Raw genomic sequence first — 23,604 nt, forward strand, 5'->3', positions numbered from 1 at the left:
TTAGATCCTTGACTTAATTAGTAGTTGCAAAATGGTGATACTCTCTTTTATTTCTTTTACCTCTATTAACTTGGACCACGGCTTGCTTGGTTGCTTACTTATTTATTGACCACGCTGCGTGGGATGTGGGATCTTAGTTCCCCAACCAGGAATCGAACCTATGCCCCTTGCAGTGGAAGCAGAGTCTTAACCACTGGACTGCCAAGGAAGTCCCAACCATGGCTTATTTAACCATTTTCCAATTGTTGAACAGTTTGCTTATCACCTTTATAAAGCTTTAAGCTGAAGAGTACTGTACAACAATTTAATTCTCAATGCATCACTAAATTCCTTATATGAATTTTGAGTTTATAGAAGTATATGAAAACTGAAATAAACTTCATTCCTGGTGACCAGGAAAAGTGTCTTATTCATTTAACCAGTACTTACTTAGCACTTAACTGTGTGGTTGGTACCATAGAGACTCCCAAGAGGAATATGGATACGGCCCCACATCTGCCAATTGGTATTACAGTTACACGTGAGAATGGTGCTGAGTCTGGGTGGTTTTTAACTGGAATGATCTGTGGATGTGTTGCTGGGGGGCGTGCCAGCCATACAATTAAGCTAACCATTGAAGGGTGGATCTGATTTTTGGAGTCAAATTCTTTGACTCCAATTTGTTGATCCTTTTTTGATATCTGCCTTGGTTCAGTTTTTATTGCCTGGGAGTCTTCTAAAGTAATCTCCAGTCTGATATGCTTGTTTCATTCTTTACTTTATAGAACAGTAGGATTGTTTTGAGCACAACTATGATGTCACCTCCCTCCCCCAAATCCTTCAGGACCTTCTATGTAAAAACTAAGGGACACAGTACCATGGCCTGGCATGCCCAAGGAGAAGTGTATTTCAGAATAAAGTGGAGACTGGAAGGCTAACGTCTGCTGACTGGCCAAAGAAAATGGAAACTAGTGGAGAGAGAGTTTGTAAACTGTTTCCCCAGGAAGTCTTAGAGCCTTCCATTGGCATGGTAGAGTTAATGCAGATTGCAAATAGTTGTGGAGTGATTAGGAAACTTTGATGTGAAGCAGTTGTTATCATCTTGAAATGTTTAAGGGTAAAATTTAGTTTGACTATAAAGTCTTATTTTAAAAATTGTTGATGGAAAAGAGTTCTGATGGAATCTATTTCTAGGCTGCATGCCTGCGTTCCCGCCTACTTTCCTTCCTTCCAACACACATGCCTACTCAGGCGTGCACGTACACATGCACACAACTGGTGATTTAAGGAGTTTAATAGTAAAAGGATTAGGAAAAATGCACTTATATAAATTCTCATATGAGAAATGAAACTTGGCTTTCACTGAAGTTAAATCTTAGGTGTATTTGTCATTTAACTCCATTTGTGTCTCCATTTGAGACTTAATTAACCCTTGTCACACACATATCCTGGGGTGCAGGAAGAAGGAGTTACTGGTAAACACTGTCAAATAAATTCTAGAATGTTAGAATATCAGTGCTAAAGGAGAAGAGAGAACTTGAGTTCGTCGTTTTGGCCAACTCTCACATGTTCCATGTGAGGAGACAGAGATCCAGAGAATGTAACTGCTTGTTATCCATCAGAATCCTTTAAAGATAGGACTTCCCTGGTGGTTTGTGTACTCCCAATACAGGGAGCACAGGTCTGATCCCTAGTTGGGGACCCAGGATCCTGCATGCCGCTCACGGCCTAGCTAAGACATAAAAAAAAAAAAAAAAAAAAAAAATGAATAGAGATTAAAATTTCTTTAATAAAACACTAAAAAAATTTTAGAAAAGAATCCTTTGAAGATGGGAAATCTTTGTTCAGATCTTTGCTGCAGCAAATTTGGTATCAAAGAAAGCAGTTTGTGTGAATTCATTTGGGGAGCATACTTTGCTATTTTTCTATAGGTAATAACACTAATATCTAAAGTTTAAAAGTATACTAGAGAATAAATTTGGTGTCCTTTATATGCAAGAAACTAAATACTATAATTTTATTGTGTTTCCTTCCACATGATAGGAAAGAAAGTTTTGCGTTCAAAAATACTTGGAGATGTTAGGAATATATCTATTTTTTAATTATTAAAACTAGGTTATTATAAAAAGCCATATATATGTGAGAAAAGGTATGGGATACTGAACCTGTAGCTTCAACAATTATTAACTATAGCCCATCGTGTTTCCCCTGTATTCCCATATGATTAATTTTACTTTTTCCCCATGGGTAGCTTTAAAAATATATTGAATAAACAGCATGATCCTACTGTGTAGTACAGGGAACTATATTTAATATCTTGTAAGAATATATATATATATATGTATATATATAATTGAATCATTTTACTGTACACCAGAAACTAACACAACCTTATAAATCAGCTTTAATTCAATTTAAAGAAAGCAACCATTGAGGTATGATTTCTAGACCATAAAATTCATCCACTTTAAGTGAACTGCTCAATGATTTCTAGTAAATTTATGAAATTTTGCTACTGTCACCATAATCTAGTTTTACAACATTTTCATTTATTTTTTTTTATTTTTTAAATTTTATTTTTAAACTTTACATAACTGTATTAGTTTTGCCAAATATCAAAATGAATCCGCCACAGGTATACATGTGTTCCCCATCCTGAACCCTCCTCCCTCCTCCCTCCCCATACCATCCCTCTGGGTCGTCCATCTTTTTTAATATCCCAATAATATCCTTTAATGCCTTAGAGTTAATCCCAGTGCCCAGCCCCAGACTAATGTACTTTCTGTTTCTATAGATTTTCCTTTTCTGGACATTTCATAATAAATAGAATCATACAATGTGGGATCTTTTGTGTCTGGCTTCCTTTACTTTGTATAATGTTTTTGAGGTTCATAAATGTTGTAGCATGTATCTGTATTTCTTTTTATTGCTGGATAGTAGTCCATTGTATGGCTGAACAGTAATTGTCTATCCATTCTTCAGTTCAGTGGACATCTGAGTTGGTTTTTCGTTTTGCCTATTATGAGAAATGATGTCAGGATCTGAATGCATAAAAATCTTTATGTGATGATATGTTTTCATTTCTCTTGTCAAGATACCTAGGAGTGGAATTGCTGATGTAACTTTTTTTTTTTTGCTGTGCTGAATGGCATGTGGGATCCTAGTTCTCAGAACAGGGTTTGAAGCCATGCCCCCTACATTGGAAGTGCAGAGTCTTAACCACTGGACCACTAGGGAAGTCCCTTTATTTAACTTTTAAAGACACTGCCAACTGGTTTCTAAAGTACATGTACCATCTTACATTCCCATCAGCAGTGCTTACTATTTCTTAATATATTCACCAGCACTTGTTATTTTTTGTTACAGCTGTGGTACAATGTGGTATTTCTTTGTGATTTTTATTTGCATTTCCCTGATGACTAATGATATTGAGTGTCTTTTCATGTGCTTATTAGTGATGCCTATATCTTCTTTGGTGAAATATCTACTCAAATCATTTGCTCACTTTTAAATTGGGTTTTTGTCTTTTTTATTGTTGAGTTGTATATTCTGGAGTTCATTGTATTTTCAGATACGTGGTTTTCAAACATTTTCCCCTAATCTGTGCCTTGTCGTTTCATTTTAATGGTGTCTTTTAAAGCACAGAAGTTTTAAATTTAGATGAAGTGCAGTTTATGAATTCTTTCCTGATTGGATTGTGCCTTTGGTGTCAAAGCTAAGAAATCTTTGCCCAACTCAAGGTCTTGAAGGTCTTATCCTGTTTGCTTCTAAAGGTGTTATAATTTTAGCTCTTACAGTCATGTCTCTAATCCATTTTGATTTAATTTTTGTATATAGTGTGAGGTAACAGTCTAAGTTCTTCTTTTTATATGTGGATAACCACTTGTCCCAGTACTGTTTGTTGAAAAAATACTCTCCTTTCCCTATTGAATTGCGTTGGTATCTTGGTTGAAAATCATTTGTCTGTAAATTAAGGGTTTATTTCTGGACCCTCTATTCTTTTTCATTGATCTGTATGTCAGTACTACATTGAATATTTTCCAAAGCAGAGGAATTATATGTAGGCTTGTGAAGAGGTGTTCACATGACTAAGAAGGCTAAATATTTGCTACAATGACACATTTTTAGGTAGTGTTTAGCATCTCACTTAAGTGAGTTTGTGGTGGCACCCCACTCCAGTACTCCTGCCTGGAAAATCCATGGACGGAGGAGCTTGGTAGGCTGCAGTCCATGGGGTCTCTAAGAGTTGGACATGACTGAGCGACTTCACTTTCACTTTTTACTTTCATGCATTGGAGAAGGAAATGGCAACCCACTCCAGTGTTCTTGCCTTGAGAATCCCAGGAACGGGGAAGTCTGGTGGGCTGCCGTCTATGGGGTCACACAGAGTCAGACACAACTGAAGCGACTTAGCAGCAGCAGTAGCAGCATATACAGAAACATCCTTTAGTTCCAGTAGTCTTTCTCTGCAGCCTTCTGACATACTTTTTCTCTGAGTGGAGAATAACCCCTTTGGAACTGCTTATTTCCCGTATCAGTGCCCTCTTTTGCTCTTTACCACTACATGTCCTATAGGTTCAAAATATGATACTGATTGCTGCATCACAGTAGCCTTGTGACCTTGATGTGTCATTTTACTGTCCCAGGCTTAAAATTTCTCATTTGTAAAGTGAAAGAATGGAATTTGATGTAATTACTTTTCCAAATACAATCATTAATATTTTCTTGAATAGTTCCAAGGCATGGGTAAGTCCATTTATTTTAACTGGTGGAAAAAATTATTCTACTTAACAGAGAATTTAATGCCCTTTTATTTTTTAAGGTGAGTCAGGGATTATCAGGGGATCAGGGCACAAGTATTGTTGGAAAGGTACTCCTGGCACATACTTCATTGTATATATAGGTGTATATGACATGAATCCATCACTGTGTGTAACTGGGTGATCAGGGGGCAGACAGGCTTACACATGCTTTTGTGATTAGAAAGAAGAGAAAGAAAGAAATTTTTTTTTTTTTTTACAGAGAAATAGCAATTTTTATGAACTTGCAAAGAAGAGGAATGGTCCTCACTGATGAAATCCTTGAAGCTTTGCATATGGCCAACTCTATTTGATTGATACTTGAAAGTGTGGGTCCCACTGGCAGGCTTCTTTCAACATTTTCCATCCTTTAAGGTTTTTTTTCTTCCTTTGGCATTTGAAAGCTTTTATTTTCTTCATAAAATATTCCTAGTCTGGGGGGATGGGAGCCCTTTTCCACAGCTGAGGTTATTCCAAGTTTTATTCCCCTGAAGAATTGGCTTTCTGTTCCTTGAAGCTTTCAATTGCTACATCTGCTGCTTTATTTCCATTCAGTAAGCTGGAACATGTTTTCATTTAGTCATTTATTTAGGGCTTTGTAAAAATCTGAAGGAAGTTAGTAAATAGACAGTAATAAATATGAATAATACTGTGTTGGGAAATTTCTAAGCATAATGAAGTAAGAGGATAAAAAATTTTAGAGGTTAGTGTTTTAGAATCTCAGTTCTAAGAAACATATTCAGCAGATCAGTGTCAGAAAATGCACATCGTTCAATAAATTTAATAAACACTGGAAATTATTACTGTGTTTTCTGAATTTGTGATTAAATGGTAGGTTCTTTTATGAAGTTTTTAATTTATTTTTCAAGATGTGAGTATTTATTAGTTTTTCCCTGATTACACTTATAGAAAATGTTAAATTCAAGTATAGTTGATTTACAATGTTATACTACTTTCAGGTGTACAACACAGTGATTTGGTATTTTTGTAGGTTATACTCCACTTAAAGTTATCAAAAATATTGGTTATTTTCCTTGTGCTGTATATTACATCCTTGTGTCATTTATCTGATACCTAGTAGTCTGTATCTCTTAATTGCCTACCCCTATCATGCCCTTCCATCTAGCCCTCTCTCCGCTGGTAACCAGTAATTTGTTCTCTGTATCTATGATTGTGTTTCTGTTTTGTTACATCTATTCATGTGTTTCACTTTTTTAGATTCCATATACAAGTGAAAACATACAGTACTTGCCTTTCTCTGACTTCACTAAGCATAGTACCTTCACAGTTCATCTATGTTGCTGCAAATGACATTATTTCATTCTTTTTTATGGCTGAGTACTATTCCATTGTGTGTGTGTGTACCACTTCTTTATCCTTTCATCTGTCAATGGATACTTATTTGACAAAGCCTTACTGATATCTGATGCCCCACCTTATTAACTATGAGACTTTAAGAATAAACCTGTAATTGATTCATAGGTATGATAGCCTTTAATGTATGCAGAAAATGTTTTCTCCTCCCCTGCCTTCTCCCCTCTCCCCTTCTCTTCCTTTCTGGGAAAGCAGGTGATACTATTAACAGGTACGTTGTCATCTTTTGCATGTGTACAAGAGATTATTCAGCCAAAGTATGTTTTCAGTTTCAATTTGCATGAAGGTGTACTTTTTTAAAAAATTGATTGGAGCATGCTGGATAAAATATTTGAATCTAATTTGAGGTCTTTTAATTTTGTGATTAAATTAAAAGTGTCTTCTTCCAAGATACTTACTCCTTGGAAGAAAAACTATGACAAACCTAAACAGCATATTAAAAAGCAAAGACATCATTTTGCTGACAGAAGTCTGTATAGTAAAAGCTATGGTTTTTCCAATAGTCATGTATGGATGTGAGAACTAGACCATACAAAAGGCTGAGTGCCCAAGAATTGATTTTAAATGGTGGTGCTGGAGAAGACTCTTGAGATTCCTTTGGACAGCAAGTTTATCTATCAAACCAGTCAATCCTAAAGGAAATCAGCCCTGACTATTCATTGGAAGGACTGATGCTGAAGGTGAAGCTCCAATACTTAGGCCATGTCATGTGAGAGCCAACTCATTGGAAAAGACCCTGATGCTGGGAAAGATTGAAGGCATGAGGAGAAGGAGGCTACAGAGGATGAGATGGTTGGATGGCATCATTAACTCAATGGACATGAGTTTGAGCTAGCTCCAGGAGATGGTGAAGGACAGGGAAGCCTGGCGTGCTGCAGTTCATGGGGTTGCAAAGAGTTGGACATGACTAAGCGACTGAACAACAATTTAAGGTCATGAATGGACTGAAGATATTATAAGAAAGATTTTTCACTAAATTCAATTCCAATTATTCACCCACTGTGTACTTACTAAACACAAGGTAGTATACTTAGGTGCTTTGGAAGACCAACAGATGAATTAGACATAAAATTGGTAGAATGAAGCTAGATTTGTATCTCCTGCCATTAAAGGAAATGAACACAGAATCATAAACAGGAAGAAATGCCATTTTGAGGGGGAAAGAATAGCAGCTAAGGGAAAAGCTGAGGCTTGGGGAACACTCAGCTCTGCCTGCCTCCTTCCAGGAGCCATGTGTGTAAGTAGGTAAATCTTGACATTTCTTACTGATGGTCCAAATCTGAAGCCAAGTAGAATAAGTGGGAATTCTTAGTTTTCCCTTCTCTTGATTGAAGGTCAGTGGACATAACTTTTGGAAAGAGTGGAAAACCTGGAAAAGGGAGTAATCAGTCACAGCTGATATCCTGATATGATGGAAGGGGAGGCCAGGGCTCCATGCTGAACTGAGGGGATGTAGTAAGATCTGGGAAGCTCCTCTGAGGCCATTGATTTACCTCAAGATTTGGGAGAAGGCACTCTGCTACAGAGTTTTAATGTTAATTATTTTGGTATTTCCTTCATATTTCAAAATAAAATACTGTATAACCTCTAATTGACTTTTCAATTTTAGTCATCATCTACTGTCTTCTCTCTACTATCACCTTTCCTTTCTTCTACCCTCCCAGTATACTTTTATTATCATTTTGATTAGATTAATATTGTGTTTATATTATTTTTGTGGCTATGTGAGTCAGAGTAAATTTTTCACTTTTCCTGCTGCACAGGTTTTTGTTTGCTTTGGAGTGAATACTCATCTTGTTTCTAGTGTACTTTCCCGTGAATCAACTGTAGACTCTCAGTTTTCTAAGGTTACTCTTATTCTGAAATATCAGTTATCAGTTTCGTCTTAGTGAAGAAATCTTAAATGATTGTGTTCTATGCCTGGTGTTTAGTTTTCATCATGGTATCCTCCTGTACTGTCATCCAAGGATTCCTTTCCTATTTCTCCCATGTTGGATCTCCTTTATCCTGTTATGTCTTAGTCTTTATTGCTTTATTCTCTTGTTTAGTGGTAAAGAACCCACTTCCAAATGCAGGAGATGTAAGAGACGTAGGTTTAATCCCTGGGTTGGGAAGATTCCCTGGAGGAGGGCATGGCAACCCACTCCAGTATTCTTGCCTGGAGAATCCCATGGACGTAGGAGCCTGGTGGGCTACAGTCCATGAGATTGCAAAGAGCTGGACACAACTGAAGTGACTTAGCACACAAGCATGTATCATTGAGTAGCTTTCTTGGAAAGGGTATGTGGTGCTCAATTGGAGACACTGAATGTCTAAAAATATCTCTAATTGAACCACCATGCAGGCTGCTAGTTTGGGTAAATAATCACTGATTAGAAATCAGATTTGTTCAGAGTTTTGATGGTAGTGCTCCAATGAATTCTAGGTTCCAGTGGTATAATAAGAAATCTAAAACCATTTGGACACCTGATCCTTTGTATATAGCCTGCCCTCCTTTTCTGCCCCATGCTTGGAAATTGTAGAATCTTCTAACTCCACTTTTTTGAAATTTCATGTTGATGTACCTTGCCATGAGTCTGTTTTCTTCCACCATCCCTGAATACTCAGTGGATGTTTTTAATTTAGAAACTCATATTCTTCATTTTCAGCAAATTTTCTTGAACTGGTTAATTGATTTATTACCATTTTCTCCATTTCTTTTTGTGGAACTTTTATTTGGATATTAACCTGCTTTCTTTATGATTTCCTTAGATTATCTTTGAATATTTCTGTTAAGCTTTTTTCTTTCTGCTGTCATGTTTTTAATTTCAAGTGCTGTTTTTAATTTTTTGAATATTCTATTTTCAGTAGCATCCCATTATTTTATCTTTACAAATAGCATTTTTTAAATCTCTTTTTGATGCTTTCCTTGATGACTATATTAAAAATTTGATCCTTCACTTTTACGTCATTATCTGTCTTCTCAGTAGTATATAAGCTTCATGAAGATAGAGCTTTTTTCCTGTGTTTTTTTTCTACTGATATATTTCCAGCACCTTAAACAGTGCCTGGCACATAGTAAATGTTTCAATATTTCTGGAATAAACTGAATGATCATTCTGATGATGTTAATAACATTAAATTTTTTTCTCATATAGAGCCAATCTGTTTCATTGAGGTCAGTTGTTTTCTATTTTTGTTGTTCTAACTTAGGTTAGAAAATTTTGGGCAGATATCTGGCAGTACTTCATCATCTGCTTATATTTAAGAATGGGGTCTAAAAAGCTGATGGAACACATGAGTAAATGGTTGGGACTTGCCGTGTGTGGGCTTCATGATAGAATGATTCTGGCTGGACCATCTTGTTGGTTTCTCTTGATGTTGACACCTAGATCTTCCGTCCTGGCTGGTCCAATTCCCCAGAGCACGATTTCCTAGTCTCTGGGTACAGTAGTCTGGAAGCAAACAGTGAGAGGGCTGGAAGTGTCTCAACATCCAGAGTACTACATTTACTGTTGTCAGTATGGCCCCTGGGCCTTGTGTCCTCCCTGGAGAAGAAAATACTTCTAGCCTTTTTCTGGAGTGAGAGACAGGATGAAACTGTGCAGAATGTATGAGAAAAATCTCAGGATCTAACTGCTCCTAAACTGAATTTCAGTCAGTTTTTTAAAATATGGGAATGGAACATAATTGTATAGTTCTTTCTAATGTTAGTTCAAGCAAATATTTGTATTCTGAGTTATCCAGGTGAATTAAAGGCAGAACACGACCACTAACAGGCAGAAGGGACCACAGGAGCAGGGATCCTGAAGCCCAAAGTGGCATGAGGTGTAGCTGGAACTAGATTGTCAAGGGTCTTGTTGAGATATACCTTTCTTCTGAAGGGTGGGAAATAGGATCCATTATCAGTTAACTGACTGCAGCCATGAAATTAAAAGACGCTTACTCCTTGGAAGGAAAGTTATGACCAACCTAGATAGCATATTCAAAAGCAGAGACATTACTTTGCCAACAAAGGTTCGTCTAGTCAAGGCTATGGTTTTTCCTGTGGTCATGTATGGATGTGAGAGTTGGACTGTGAAGAAGGCTGAGCGCCGAAGAATTGATGCTTTTGAACTGTGGTGTTGGAGAAGACTCTTGAGAGTCCCTTGGACTGGAAGGAGATCTAACCAGTTCATTCTGAAGGAGATCAGCCCTGGGATTTCTTTGGAAGGAATGATGCTAAAGCTGAAACTCCAGTACTTTGGCCACCTCATGCGAAGAGTTGATTCATTGGAAAAGACCCTGATGCTGGGAGGGATTGGGGGCAGGAGGAGAAGGGGACGACAGAGGATGAGATGGCTGGATGGCATCACTGACTCTATGAGTCTGAGTGAACTCCGGGAGTTGGTGATGGACAGGGAGGCCTGGCGTGCTGCGATTCATGGGGTCCCAAAGAGTCGGACACGACTGAGCGACTAATCTGATCTGATCAGTTAACTTTGTTTACTTTTTACTACTTTCCTTATTTTACCCCTACTTCTTGAAGAGTTTGCTGTCACTAGTTCTTGAGAACTGGGGGCTTCTATGGTCCAGATTGGTTACTGTCTGCCTTCTCTACTGCTCATTCAGCTATCAGTCATCTATCCTTTTTCCCAATTACAAATGTAAACAATTTAAACAAAAAACATTAACAGTTCTTGTCACTATTCTGTTGATGAGGTAATAGTGAGATTAATTGCAAATATTTAAACTACTATCTTTACTCAAAGGTCATATTTATAGGACATTGAACATAACATTAGGACAGCAGAAATGAGGAATCCTACACATTATCAAGCCAAGATTTCAGTCCACAGTGGCCCGGGCTGATAGTGCCTTTAGGTTTCTAGCAGGAGTAATAGTGGAGGAACGCATTTTCCTCTCAAGCCCTGAAGTTTTCCTATAGGTAATTTTCCAAGGAATATGTATTCAGAGTTAAAGGTTGCCAAGCACTCAAAGAAATGGAACACAATGAGGAGAGAGCCAGCAGAAGCAACAAAAAAGTGTAAAATACCAATCCCTTAGTTTTTGGAATTATCAGACATAGACTAAGTAATATGTTTAGTATATTTAAAGAAAAAGAAATGAAGAAAATGAGTAAGTAGCCAATCAATTATAAGAATGAAAAAGGCATTTTGAAAAAAAGACCAAATAGAACTCCTAGAAATGAAAAATATAGTAATTTAAATAAAATCAAAGACTGGCTTATTAGATCACTAAGTACAGTTGAAGAGTTGAAGAGGGAACTGGTTAATTGGACAGCAAGTTTTAGAAAATTATCCAGAATACCACACAGTTAGACAAAGAGCTTCAGAAGGAGAGGTGAAAGAAAGTAGTGCAAAGACTGAAAAGTTGTTTAACATTTCCCAGAGTTACTGGGATGCCACATAGTTCAGAAATTCTGACAATGCTTAGCAACTTATGAAAGAAAAGCAAGATGAAGAAATACACGTGCAGGTATAAGGTACGTTTGGTACTGCAGAACACCCAAAACAGTAGATCTTAAAAGCAACCAGACAGAGGACAGCCTACCTACTGAAAAACAGTGATTCCATTGACATCTGACTTCTCAACAGCAATAATGGAGGCCAGAAGACAGGGAAATGTTATTTTCAATGTTGTGGGGGGAAAATAGCTGTTGATCTAAAATTCGGTACTCAGTGAAATCATCTTTCAAGAATGAGGGCAAAATAGTTTTTAGTTAAGTTGACTAAGCTTCCTACTAATAGACACTCAGTAAAGGAAATTCTAAAGGATGAACTTCAGAAAGAAGTTACTATTATAAAAGAAATTGTAATGGAAATTGGGGAAATTTAAAAACTGAATGGTATCACATATCAAAACCTATGGGAGTATATTAAAGAGATACTTGGAAGAAAGCTGTAATGCTAGATGCTTATGTTAGAAGAAAAGCTGAAAAATAACGAGCCAAGCAACCAGTTTAAGCTAGAAAAAGAACAATAGGATAAGCCCAAAGAAAGTAAATGGAAGGAGATGAGCAGACACAAATTGAACGGAAAGCAAGCATATAATCCAGAGACACAAAAAGTTCAAAGTTGGCTTTTTGAAAAGAGAATCAAACTTGACAAATGTCTGGTGAGATTGATGAAGGAAAACCACAGTGATGACACAAACAGTATATAGGAATGGAAAAAGATTTCCTTTGCAGAGATTAAGATGATAAGGGGGGTTTGAACACCTTTATGGCAATAAATGTGAAAATTTATTAGGCAAAATGAATAACTGTCTAAAAAATACCATTTATCAAAAATGACTTTAAGAATTAGAAAGTCTGAATAATCCTATAACATTTAAAGAAGTAAAATCATTAAAAATCTTCTTTCAATGAAACCTGAGGCCCAGATGGTTCTGATGTCATGTTTTAACTGATATTCAACAACAGCAACAATTTTTGATCTCATATACCCTATTCCAGAGTATAGACAAAGGGATCACTCTCCAGCCATATCAAACACACCAGAGGACCATATGAGAAAGGAAATTCACTTGTTAGTCTAACTCATGATTATAGTTACAAAAATCCTAAACAAGTATTAGCCAACTCAGCCTAGCAGATAGAAAAACCTGACAAAGTTGGGATTATCCTAGGGGTGTATGAGTGTCTTAAGACATTCATAGTGTAATTTATCATATTAACAAATCATAAGGAAAAATCATAGCATCATCTCAACAGATGGAGATGTGGACTTGGTTCAATATTCAGTAATGAATTATCATAAGAAGTCTCAAAATAGATGGGAATTTTTGTAATCTATTAAGGGAATGCAAACAAGCAAAATGGCTGTCTGAGGAGGCCTTACAAATAGCTATGAAAACAAGGGAAACAAAAGCAAAGGACAAAAGGAAAGATATACCCATTTGAATGCAGAGTTCCAAAGAATAGCAAGGAGAGATAAGAGAGCCTTCCTCAGCGATCAATGCAAAGAAATAGAGGAAAACAATAGAATGGGAAAGCCTAGAGATCTCTTCAAGAAAATTAGAAATACCAAGGGAACATTTCATGCAAAGATGGGCTCTATAAAGGACAGAAGTGGTCGGGACCTAACAGAAGCAGAAGATATTAAGAAGAGGTGGCAAGAATACACAAAAGAACTGCACAAAAAAGATCTTCACAACCCAGATAATCACAATGGTGTGATCACTCACCTAGAGCCAGACAACCTGAAATGCAAAGTCAAGTGGGCCTTAGGAAGCATCACTACGAACAAAGCTAGTGGAGGTGATGGAATTCCAGTTGAGCTATTTCAAATCCTGAAAGATGACGCTGTGAAAGTGCTGCACTCAACATGCCAGCAAATTTGGAAAACGCAGCAGTGGCCACAGGACTGGAAAAGGTCAATTTTCATTCCAATCCCAAAGAAAGGCAAAGCCAAAGAATGCTCAAACTACCGCACAATTGCACTCATCTCACACGCTAGTAAAGTGATGCTTAAAATTCTCCAAGCAGGGTTCATCAATATGTGAACCATGAGCTTCCAGATGTTCAAGCTGGTTTTAGAAAAGGCAGAGGAACCAGAGATCAAATTGCCAACATCCGCTGGATCATTGAAAAAGCAAGAGAGTTCCAGAAAAACATCTATTTCTGCTTTATTGACAATGCCAAAGCCTTTGACTGTGTGAATCACCACAAACTGTGGAAAACTCTGAAAGAGATGGGAATACCAGACCACCTGACCTGCTTATTGGGAAACCTGTTTACAGGTCAGGAAGCAACAGTTAGAACTGGATATGAAACAACAGACTGGTTCCAAATAGGAAAAGGAGTACGTCAAGGCTGTATATTGTCACCCTGCTTATTTAACTTCTGTGCAGAGTACATCATGAGAAACGCTGGGCTGGATGAAGCACAAACTGGAATCAAGATTGCTGGGAGAAATATCAATAACCTCAGATATGCAGATGACACCACCCTTATGGCAGAAAGTGAAGAACTAAAGATCCTCTTGATGAAAGTGGAGAGTGAAAAAATTGGCTTAAAGCTCAACATTCAGAAAACTAAGATCATGGCATCTGGTCCCATCACTTCATGGCAAATAGATGGGGAAATAGTGGACACAGTGGCTGACTTTATTTTTCTGGGCTCCAAAAATCACTGCAGATGGTGAGTGCAGCCATGAAATTAAAAGACACTTACTCCTTGGAAAGTTATGACCAACGTAGATAGCATATTAAAAAGCAGAGACATCTCTTTGTCAGCAAAGGTCCATCTAGTCAAGTCTATGGTTTTTCCACTGGTCATGTATGGATGTGAGAGTTGGACTATAAAGAAAGCTGAGTGCCAAAGAACTGATGCTTTTGAACTGTGGTGTTGGAGAAGACTCTTGAGAGTCCCTTGGACTGCCAGGAGATCCAACCAGTCCATCCTAAGGCGATCAGTCCTGGGTGTTCATTGGAAGGACTGATATTGAAGCTGAAACTCCAATACTTTGGCCACCTGATGCGAAAAGCTGACTCATTTGCAAAGACCCTGATGCTGGGAAAGATTGAGGACAGGAGGAGAAGGGGACAACGGAGTATGAGATGGTTGGATGGCATCATCGACTCAATGGACATGGGTTTGGATGGACTCCGGGAGTTGGTGATGGACAGGGAGGCCTGGCATGCTGTGGTTCATGGGGTTGCAAAGAGTTGGACATGACTGAGCAACTGAACTGAACTGAAAACAAACATACAGCAAATGCTATGCTTCATAGTGAAATAGTGTATACGTTACCCTTGAGATCATGTTGCTGTTGTTCAGTCACTAAATCATGTGTGATTCTTTGCAACCCCATGGCCTGCAGCACTCCAGACTCCCTGTCCTTCACAGTCTCCCACAGTTTGCTCAAGCTCATGTCCTTTGAGTTGGTGATGTTATGTAACCATCTCATCCTCTGCCATCCCCTTCTCTTTTTGCTTTCAGTCTTTCCCAGCATCAGGGTTTTTTCTAAAGAGTTGGCACTTTGCAACAGGTGTCCAAAGTATTGGAGCTTCAGCTTCAGCATCAGTCCTTCCAGTAAATATTCAGGGTTGATTTCCTTGTTGTGCAAGGAACACTTAAGAGTCTTCTTCAGAACCACAGTTTGAAAGCATCAGTTCTTTGGAGCTCAGCCTTCTTTATGGTCCAGCTCTCATATCCCTACGTGACTACTAGAAAAACCATAGATTTGACTATAGGGACCCTTGTTTATATTTGTTAATATTTATGATATAATTTTATCCAAAAGTATATTCAGAAGCACACCTTAATATCATTTATAAAAGTAGGGCATTTGTTTTTGAAAAATTAAATAATAATAAAAATGAAATTAATCAGACATGAATCTAGAGGTAGATTCTTTTTTCTAGTAACTTGCAGGGCTGTCAGCAGGGACAGTGAGTCATATGACTCACCTGGTTTGTTTCCTGTCTCTCAGGAATCACTGTCTTTTGTTGCCTGATTTCCTAGTGTCAAAGAAACTGTTTATTTTATATAAAAAAATCTATAGATTTGTTTTTGGCTTTTTCAAAAAGGAGGGTATATCTGGCTTCCGATACTCCATCTTGACTGGAATCAGAACTCATTTAATTAAATGTCTGATCATTTCTTAGTCCTGTTTTGTTAATGAAGGGTTGGTTTAACATAGACTTCATTCTGGTGAAAGGCCTTTCCTTTAAAGGCAAGCATAGATTTTGTGTTTATTTTTGTTTTTTTGTTTTGTTTTGTTTTGTTTGTTTTATTTTTTAAAATAACTGGTAATTTAAAGGCCCAGACTCTGAGGACCCATAGAGTGGGGGCCCTGAGGTAGATAATTCCTGAGACTTTTGTCATTTTCTCTTGCTACATGGTTTGTTTCTGAAGGCTGTTCATGGTCTCACCACTTTTGGAGTTTTGACTTACTGATGTGTTTAATAAATTTTAATGAAAGACAGACTGAGAGAAATCGCTGATGGGCCCACATGGTTGTACTGTATTCATGCACTGGCTCAGGAGGAAAATCTCTATGAAATTACTCTGAGTTACCTTTGTGGAAAGCCCTGAGCTCCATATTCTAGCTTGTCTGATCTAGCTGGATCAAATCAAAAGTGATTTGCAAAAACTTTTATGTTCTTGGCACATTGCTGTGATTTATTTTTAAGGCATAGAAAGTTGTCCAAATACTAGCACACATATTACAGATTTGGAAGTAAACTGCCTATAGTTATATAGAGCATGGTATGCTTTTTGAAGAAGTTTGTAAAGAATGTGGTTTTACTTGACCAGTGTGTGATAATAAACTCATTTCTTGCATGTGATCATGAGCCTTATTTATAATTCAATAGCAGATGTTTGTTTTCATTGTTAAGTTACAACTCAGACATTCTTGGCATAACTCCAGTTTTCTCTATATCTCATAAAATTTTTTAAAAAGTTAGAATGAAACTTTCTTTCAGAATATGCTTCAAATGGGGCTAAAGTATTTTAGAAACAGGTTTAATTATCAGAAATTGAGATCTTTGAAGAATCCCTAAATATCATTTTCGTCCATCATTTTCAGCCTCCCCTACTGCTGTCAGACCCACTGACTTACAGGGCAGCAGCACTGCCTTATTAGGGTTCTGGCTCCCAACTCAAGCTAATGAGCAGTGTAATGGCTGAGAGCTTGTGAGAAATAGGCAAGAAGCCAAAGGGCCTAGAGTATTTGAAACTAAATAATTAATATTGGAATAATGAGGGATTGACTGTCCATCCTGTTCTACATCCCGACCTTTTTGATCAAACGGTGTCATTTCCTTACTGTTTTACATTATCTTAATTACAACAGCCTATATAAATATTTGGACTTTGAATAGGATGGAAGTGAAAAAGGGATTGGAATAGCATATGGTCTTTTTTTTTTTTAATTTAGCCCACAGATTTTAAAAGTTTAAACAAGTTAAATGGAATAGCTCTTCCTGTTTTACAAGTGAAAGAGGGCTTCCCCCCGCGCCCCCACCGGTGGTCCTTAACAGTGTGTTTTTCTTTTCAGCTTCAAAGTCAGGATTGTTACCTCCACCACCTGCGCTCCCTCCAAGACCTTGTCCATCACAGGTAGGAGACAACATTGATTTTTGTATACTGTCTTTCCGTAGGGAGTTGTCCTCCCACTGTGCTTCCTTTGCACAGGTTGATCACCACCGAACTGCCCAGTCAGGTTTCCAACATGATGTCTGGACTGGACTGGGAGAGCAGAGCATGGCTGAATTTCTTCCTATCCAGCCAGCCCCCAGCCTCAGATGGAAGAGATAGTCTCCTTAAGCAAATGTGTGAAACAGTTCAGTCTTGGCTATGGAGGGTTGCATGTGGTTTTTCACACAAAGAGGAGCAGAAGGGGTGCCTCTCTGATTGTGGCTAGGGAACATGTATATTCTGTGAAGTATATGTACATTGAGCGCCTATATTTTCCTTGCTGTTTTAGGAGTGGTATTCTGCATAAACTAAAAATAAATGGTCATCAGCATGGGTTTAGTGCTGTGGTTTGGGTTCACAGTGCTTTTTTAGGATGGTATTTTCCTTTGGGACAATAAGCTGATCTAGCAGGAGTGGAAGAGTATGTCACCTGAGTCTGTTTCACTTGTGAATGAATTCTGCCTTTTTGACATGTGCTACTATGTCTTTATTCATCACTTTCTGTAGAGTTGAAAATGAGAAGCGAGCAGCAAATCCATAGAGTGTGGTAAAGGGTGCTACAGATCCTTCCTTTCATTAATTGCTGCTGAAGAAACTATCTTTAAGGACCCTCTAACAACTTTTGGCAGAAAATGTTGACAAATGTCTCTGTACACAGTCTCATTTTCTACCTCATTGCTCTGGATAGTTCAGAGCATACCTTTCCATATGGTGCATCTTAGGACTCGCTGAGTGGCTGAAACCACTTTTAACATTGATTTGTCCTTCTCTTAGAGAATTAGATGGTCTTTAGTGTCCACTCAGCCTCAAGATGCAAATACCATGAGACAGTGGCTTCATCCTTCAGTTTTTAGGGTAATTAAAAGCCCTATTCCTCCTGACCCCCATATAAACAAGTGAGAACTTATTTTTCCAATAGTCCAGCATTAGCTTTATGAGAGATTGGTTAACCAACAAGTGTTTATTGAATTTCCACTATTTATCTCCTGCTAAGCTTTAGTTCAGGGGCTTCCCAGGTGGCACAGTGGTAAAGAGTCTGCCTGTCAATGCAGGAGACACAAGAGACGCCAGTTTGACCTCTAGGTTGTAAAGATCCCCTGGAGTAGGAAATGGCAACCCACTCAGATATTCTTGTCTGGAAGATCCCACAGACAGAGGAGCCTGATGGGATATAGTCCACGGGGTCACAAAGAGTTGGACATGACCGAGTATGTGTACATTACTACCAGAAGCTTTAGTTCCATCCTTGTCCTTCTTTGGCTATGATTTCTACTTATTTAAATTATCAGTTTAGTCACTCAGTCATGTCTGACTCTTTGCAACCCCATGGACTGTAGCATGCCAGGCCTCCCTGTCCATCACCAAATCCCGGAGCTTGCTCAAAATCATGTCCATTGAGTCGGTGATACCATCCAACCATCTCATCCTCTGTTGTCATCTTCTCCTCCGCCTTCAGTTTTCCCCAACATTAGGGTCTTTTCAAATGAATCAGTTCTTTGCATCAGGTGGCCAGAGTACCAGAGTTTCAGCTTTAGCATCATTCCTTTCAAAGAACACCCAGGACTGATCTCCTTTAGAATGGACTGGTTGGATCTCCTTGCAGTCCAAGGGACTCTGAAGAATCTTCTCCAACACCACAGTTCGAAAGCATCAATTCTTCAGTGCTCAGCTTTCTTTATAGTCCAACCCTCACATCCATACAAGACTACTGGACAAACCATAGCTTTGATTAGACAGACTTTTGTTGGCAAAGTAATGTCTCTGCTTTTCAGTATGTTGTCTAGGTTGGTTATAGCTTTTCTTCCAAGGAGCGTCTTTTAATTTCATGGCTGCAGTCACCATCTGCAGTGATTTTGGAGCCCGAAAAAATAAAGTCTGTCACTGTTTCCATGGTTTCCTCATCTATTTGCATGAAGTGATGGGACTGGATGCTATGATCTTAGTTTTTTTAATGTTGAGTTTTAAGCTAACTTTTTCACTCTCCTCTTTCACTTTCATCAAGAGGCTCTTTAGTTCTTCTTCACTTTCTGCCATAAGGGTGGTGTCATCTGCATATCTGAGGTTATTGTTATTTCTCCCAGCAATCTTGATTCCAGCTTGTGCTTCATCCAGTCCAGCATTTCTCATGATGTACTCTGCATGTAAGTTAAATAAGCAGGGTGACAATATATAGCCTTGACGTACTCCTTTCCCTATTTGGAACCAGACTGTTGTTCCATGTCCATTTTTAATTGTTGCTTCCTGACCTGCATACAGATTTCTCAGGAGGCAGGTAAGGTAGTCTGGTATTCCCTTCTCTTTCAGAATTTTCCAGTTTTTGGTGATCCACACAGTCAAAGGCTTTGGCATAGTCAATAAAGCAGAAGTAGGTGTTTTTCTGGAACTCTCTTGCTTTTTTGATGATCCAACAGATGTTGGAAATTTGATCTCTCATTCCTCTGCCTTTTCTATATCCAACTTGAACATCTGGAAGTTCACGGTTCATGTACTGTTGAAGCCTGGCTTGGAGAATTTTGAGCATTGCTTTGCTAGCGTGAGAGATGAGTGCAATTGTGTGGTAGTTTGAACATTCTTTGGCATTGCCTTTCTTGGGGATTGGAATGAAAACTGACCTTTTCCAGTTCTGTGGCCACTGCTGTGTTTTCCATATTTGCTGGCATATTGAGTGCAGCACTTTCACAGCATCATCTTTCAGGATTTAAAATAGCTCAACTGGAATTCCATCAGCTCCACCAGCTTTGTTCATAGTGATACTTCCTAAGGCCCACTTGACTTTGCATTCCAGGTTGTCTGCCTCTAGGTGAGTGATCACAGCATCCTGGTTATCTGGGTCATGAAGATCTTTTTTGTACAGTTCTTCTGTGTATTCTTACCACGTCTTCTTAATATCTTCTCCTTCGGTTAGGTCCATACCATTTCTGTCCTTTATTGTGCCCATCTTTGCATGAAATGTTCCCTTGGTGTCTCTAATTTTCTTGAAGAGCTCTCTGCTGCTGCTGCTGCTAAGTCGCTTCAGTTGTGTCCGACTCTGTGCGATCCCATAGACGGCAGCCCACCAGGCTCCCCTGTCCCTGGGATTCTCCAGGCAAGAACACTGGGGTGGGTTGCCATTTCCTTCTCCAGTCATTCCCATTCTATTGTTTTCCTCTCTTTCTTTGCATTGATCACTGAGGAGGGCTTTCTTACCTCTCCTTGCTATTCTTTGGACTTGACTTCCCAGCAAACTTGACGTCCCAGCAGGAACACAGGACCGTGGCCACAGTCCTGGGCTGCTGGAGCGCGGGATTTAAATTACTGTGTTTATTGGGCATCTGCAATACAGCACGAATTTGTGCTAAGTTCTTTCTTGGTTTTCTTTTCTTTTTTTTTTTTTTCGCCATGGTGTGCAGGATGTGGTGTCTTGTTTCCCCAACCAGGGATCAAGCCCAGGCCCCCTGCATTGGAAGCACCTCCTTGGAAGCCCCTTAAGTGCTTTCAGTATATTAGTTAATCTTCACAAAAACCCTGATATAGGTACAGATATTTTGTTGTTATTGTTCAGTTGCAAAGTTGTGTCTGACTGTAACCCCGTGACTACAGCGTGCCAGGCTCTCCTATCCTTCACTCTCTTCTGGAATTTGCTCAGATTCAGGTCCATTGAGTTGGTTATGCCGTCAGTCTCATCCTCTGCTGCCCCCTTCTATTAACCTTTTAGAAAAGCAGATGAGGAAATTGAACCATACAGGGGTTAAGCAAGTCACCCATGGTGACATAGTTGGTAAACAGTAGAGCCAAGGTCCGTTTCCTGAAGGTCTCTCCCCTTTCCTGTAGTTGCAGTCAAAGTATCTGTGTGCATGGGAAGACAGGGATCCATTGCACTGGCAATTGAGACTTTCACCACATACCCCTAGAAGGACCTAGATGAGCTGACTCCTGGTTTGCACCAACAGTAAAACTGTCACAACAGAATTAGTGGACATTCCGGAGGTGCTTATCTACCAGCTACTGGTTTCCGAGTGGGGCTTGGGAGTCACCTGGATGAATGCATGAAAGACTTGTCTGAAAAGGCTTTTGTGACCACCCTCCTTATGTTTCTCCTGCGGTGCAAGTGACAGTAGTTACTTCCTGGTTGTGAACTGTGCTGCTGTTATCAGCAGTTCTTATCTCAGCTACTCAGTGTGGGTTTCCTGCTTGCTCTGGAACTTGGTGACTGAGGAGCTGATGGGGGTCTGGGAATGCTCAAGTCACTGTTAATGAAGGAGACTGCTTCTTTGTCTACCAGATTTCCCATCACATTGTAAACAGTGAGCCCAGCACTCAGCTCAAGCCTCCAGCTCAGCTGCCTAAGTATGGAGATTTCAGACTCCAGAAACAGGTGTGTAAGAAAAGCAGGCAGAAAAACCCTTCACCACTTCCCTCCCCCATGCTCCCCTCACCCACTGTATGTGGGACACTAGAGGAAGTCTTGGGTGATTGGTACATGATGGTGCGTTGTCTTTGTGCCATGCCAAATTCCTAATATTGGCCCTAGGAGTAAATCACCTAACCACCTGTATGGGGCACCTATATGTTTCAATCTTTGCCAAACTACTTTTGATAAAGTAGCCTCCTGGGAATAGAGCTCTGTGGTAAGATGAATTTGCTGCCTCTGTACCTGCTCTGGGAGATTCACAGGGCGCACAAGCCCATTAAAGGCTTTGAAGTTCTGCAGTAAAGAAACCTGGTCAATTTTGTTAAAGCTGGCAGTTTTCTAGCTTGTGTGACCATTCATCCCTTTATTTATGAAATACCTGTTAATATCCTAAGGACTTAGTGGTTAGGACACATTATTATACACCAGCCTTAAGGTGTTGGTAAGAACATTTCCAGACATCTTTAATCTGTCACCTCATCTCTGTATTATGTGATTAAAGTTAAATTTTTATATCTTATGCCAATAGCTTTCCTTGGAAGAGATGAGAATGAAAACAAGAGTTTATCACACATTAGCTTGGGATTGTAGTGTTTTTTTGTTTGCTGTGTTTTCTTCATTTCTCCTTCTTCTTCTCTCATGAGGTTATTTTTACCACTTCACAACAAATTTTATTACAGAGAACTTAAATACTTGGAGTTATTATTTTTCTCTGGTTAAAAAAAATGTTTCTTGGTGTGTATGGACAATCAAGCTAACTTTGGAAAAAAAAAATATATATATATATACTTAACTACAGAGACTCCTTTTATGGGGCTTAAAACTGTAGTCCTTGGGGGAGAAACCAAGAAGCCTGATATAATTAAAATAATTATATTTATTAGTAGATTTGAAAAGAGATTAAGTTTAAAAGTTTTTGAATTATTTTTGGATTTAACATTTTCATATTATTTAACTTGATAAATGGCCAAGACTAGACTATAATAAATGAGAAAACATTTTATTTCTCCAAAAAGTATGCTGTTTAAAAAATGATTTGGCCAATCAGTGATGCACTATCAGGTTTTAAGTATGTAAGAGAGTTTGTATATTGCAGATATGTGCACAAAGATAGATAGATAAGACCTTAGATAGATAGATCATTCCTATGTATACCAAAAGTCCATCTCTACTTTTATCAAGTGAGAGATATGAGGTGTAGGTTTTCAGCATAAAATGCAGTCTAGCTGACCCATGTTTAGACCAGACATCACCATGATATGAACATCTGGATTAAGTTATCCAGATGGGGCCCTGGAGTTAGGTGAATGAATAAATTCAAAGAAACCAATCTTATTTCTCATACTATATGGAAAACCGAAAGTGAAGTTGCTAAGTTGTGTCCAACTCTTTGTGACCCCATGGACTGTAGCCTACCATGCTCCTCCGTCCATGAGATTTTCCAGGCAAGAGTACTGGAGTGGTTTGCCATTTCCTTCTCCAGAGGATCTTCCCGACCCAGGGATTGAACCCGTGTCTCCTGCATTGTAGGCAGACGCTTTACCATCTGAGCCACCATAATAGGTAAGATCAAGAAGGGCCAAGTAGTATATAAAGAATCAAATGTTTTGGTTCCATGTTTTCCTGTGGACAGGCCAGAGAGCAGGGTGTGGTATTTTGGCTCAGGCTAGAAGCCAGAGGTAGCACTTTAAAAAAAAAAAAAAAAAACTGATTCATAGTGTAAATGGTAAAAAAGCAATCAGAAGTTCTATATGGAGCAGTATTAAAATGAGAGTTAGTTAAATTTATTAGTTCATTGTTTGCATAAAAAGTGAGTAAAATGCCATCAACAGGGTTGGTACTTGTCTTGTAGGTCTCTTTTCTGTTCAGGGCCTGTATGGTATTTCAATAGCCAAATCTCTTTAATAGTGTTGATCTCATGCCAGATTTATTTT

General features: G+C 38.7%; 1 protein-coding gene across 28 annotated transcripts in view; it reads left to right on the forward strand.

Annotated features, from left to right (window-relative positions):
- REPS2 (RALBP1 associated Eps domain containing 2) overlaps positions 1–23,604 on the forward strand; it is a 246,625-nt gene that overhangs the window by 168,247 nt on the left and 54,774 nt on the right. For 17 of the 28 annotated variants that reach the window (XR_015158496.1, XR_015158495.1, XR_015158497.1 and 14 more), the window contains one exon: positions 17,141–17,202. Coding sequence is in view for 23 of the 28 variants with exons in the window: in XM_086386766.1 (XP_086242892.1) it covers positions 17,141–17,202 (62 nt within the window). In the remaining 5 variants the exon portion in view is untranslated. Of the gene's footprint in view, positions 1–5,001; positions 5,576–17,140; positions 17,203–21,541; positions 21,635–23,604 lie in introns of those variants that run through there. The other 11 variants (XM_086386780.1, XM_086386771.1, XM_086386763.1 and 8 more) reach the window with 3 other exon arrangements.

This window comes from Bos grunniens, chromosome X (assembly GCF_055505025.1).
Source record: "Bos grunniens cultivar Pamir isolate PY7600 chromosome X, Bosgru_T2T1.0, whole genome shotgun sequence".
Lineage (NCBI taxonomy): Eukaryota > Metazoa > Chordata > Mammalia > Artiodactyla > Bovidae > Bos > Bos grunniens.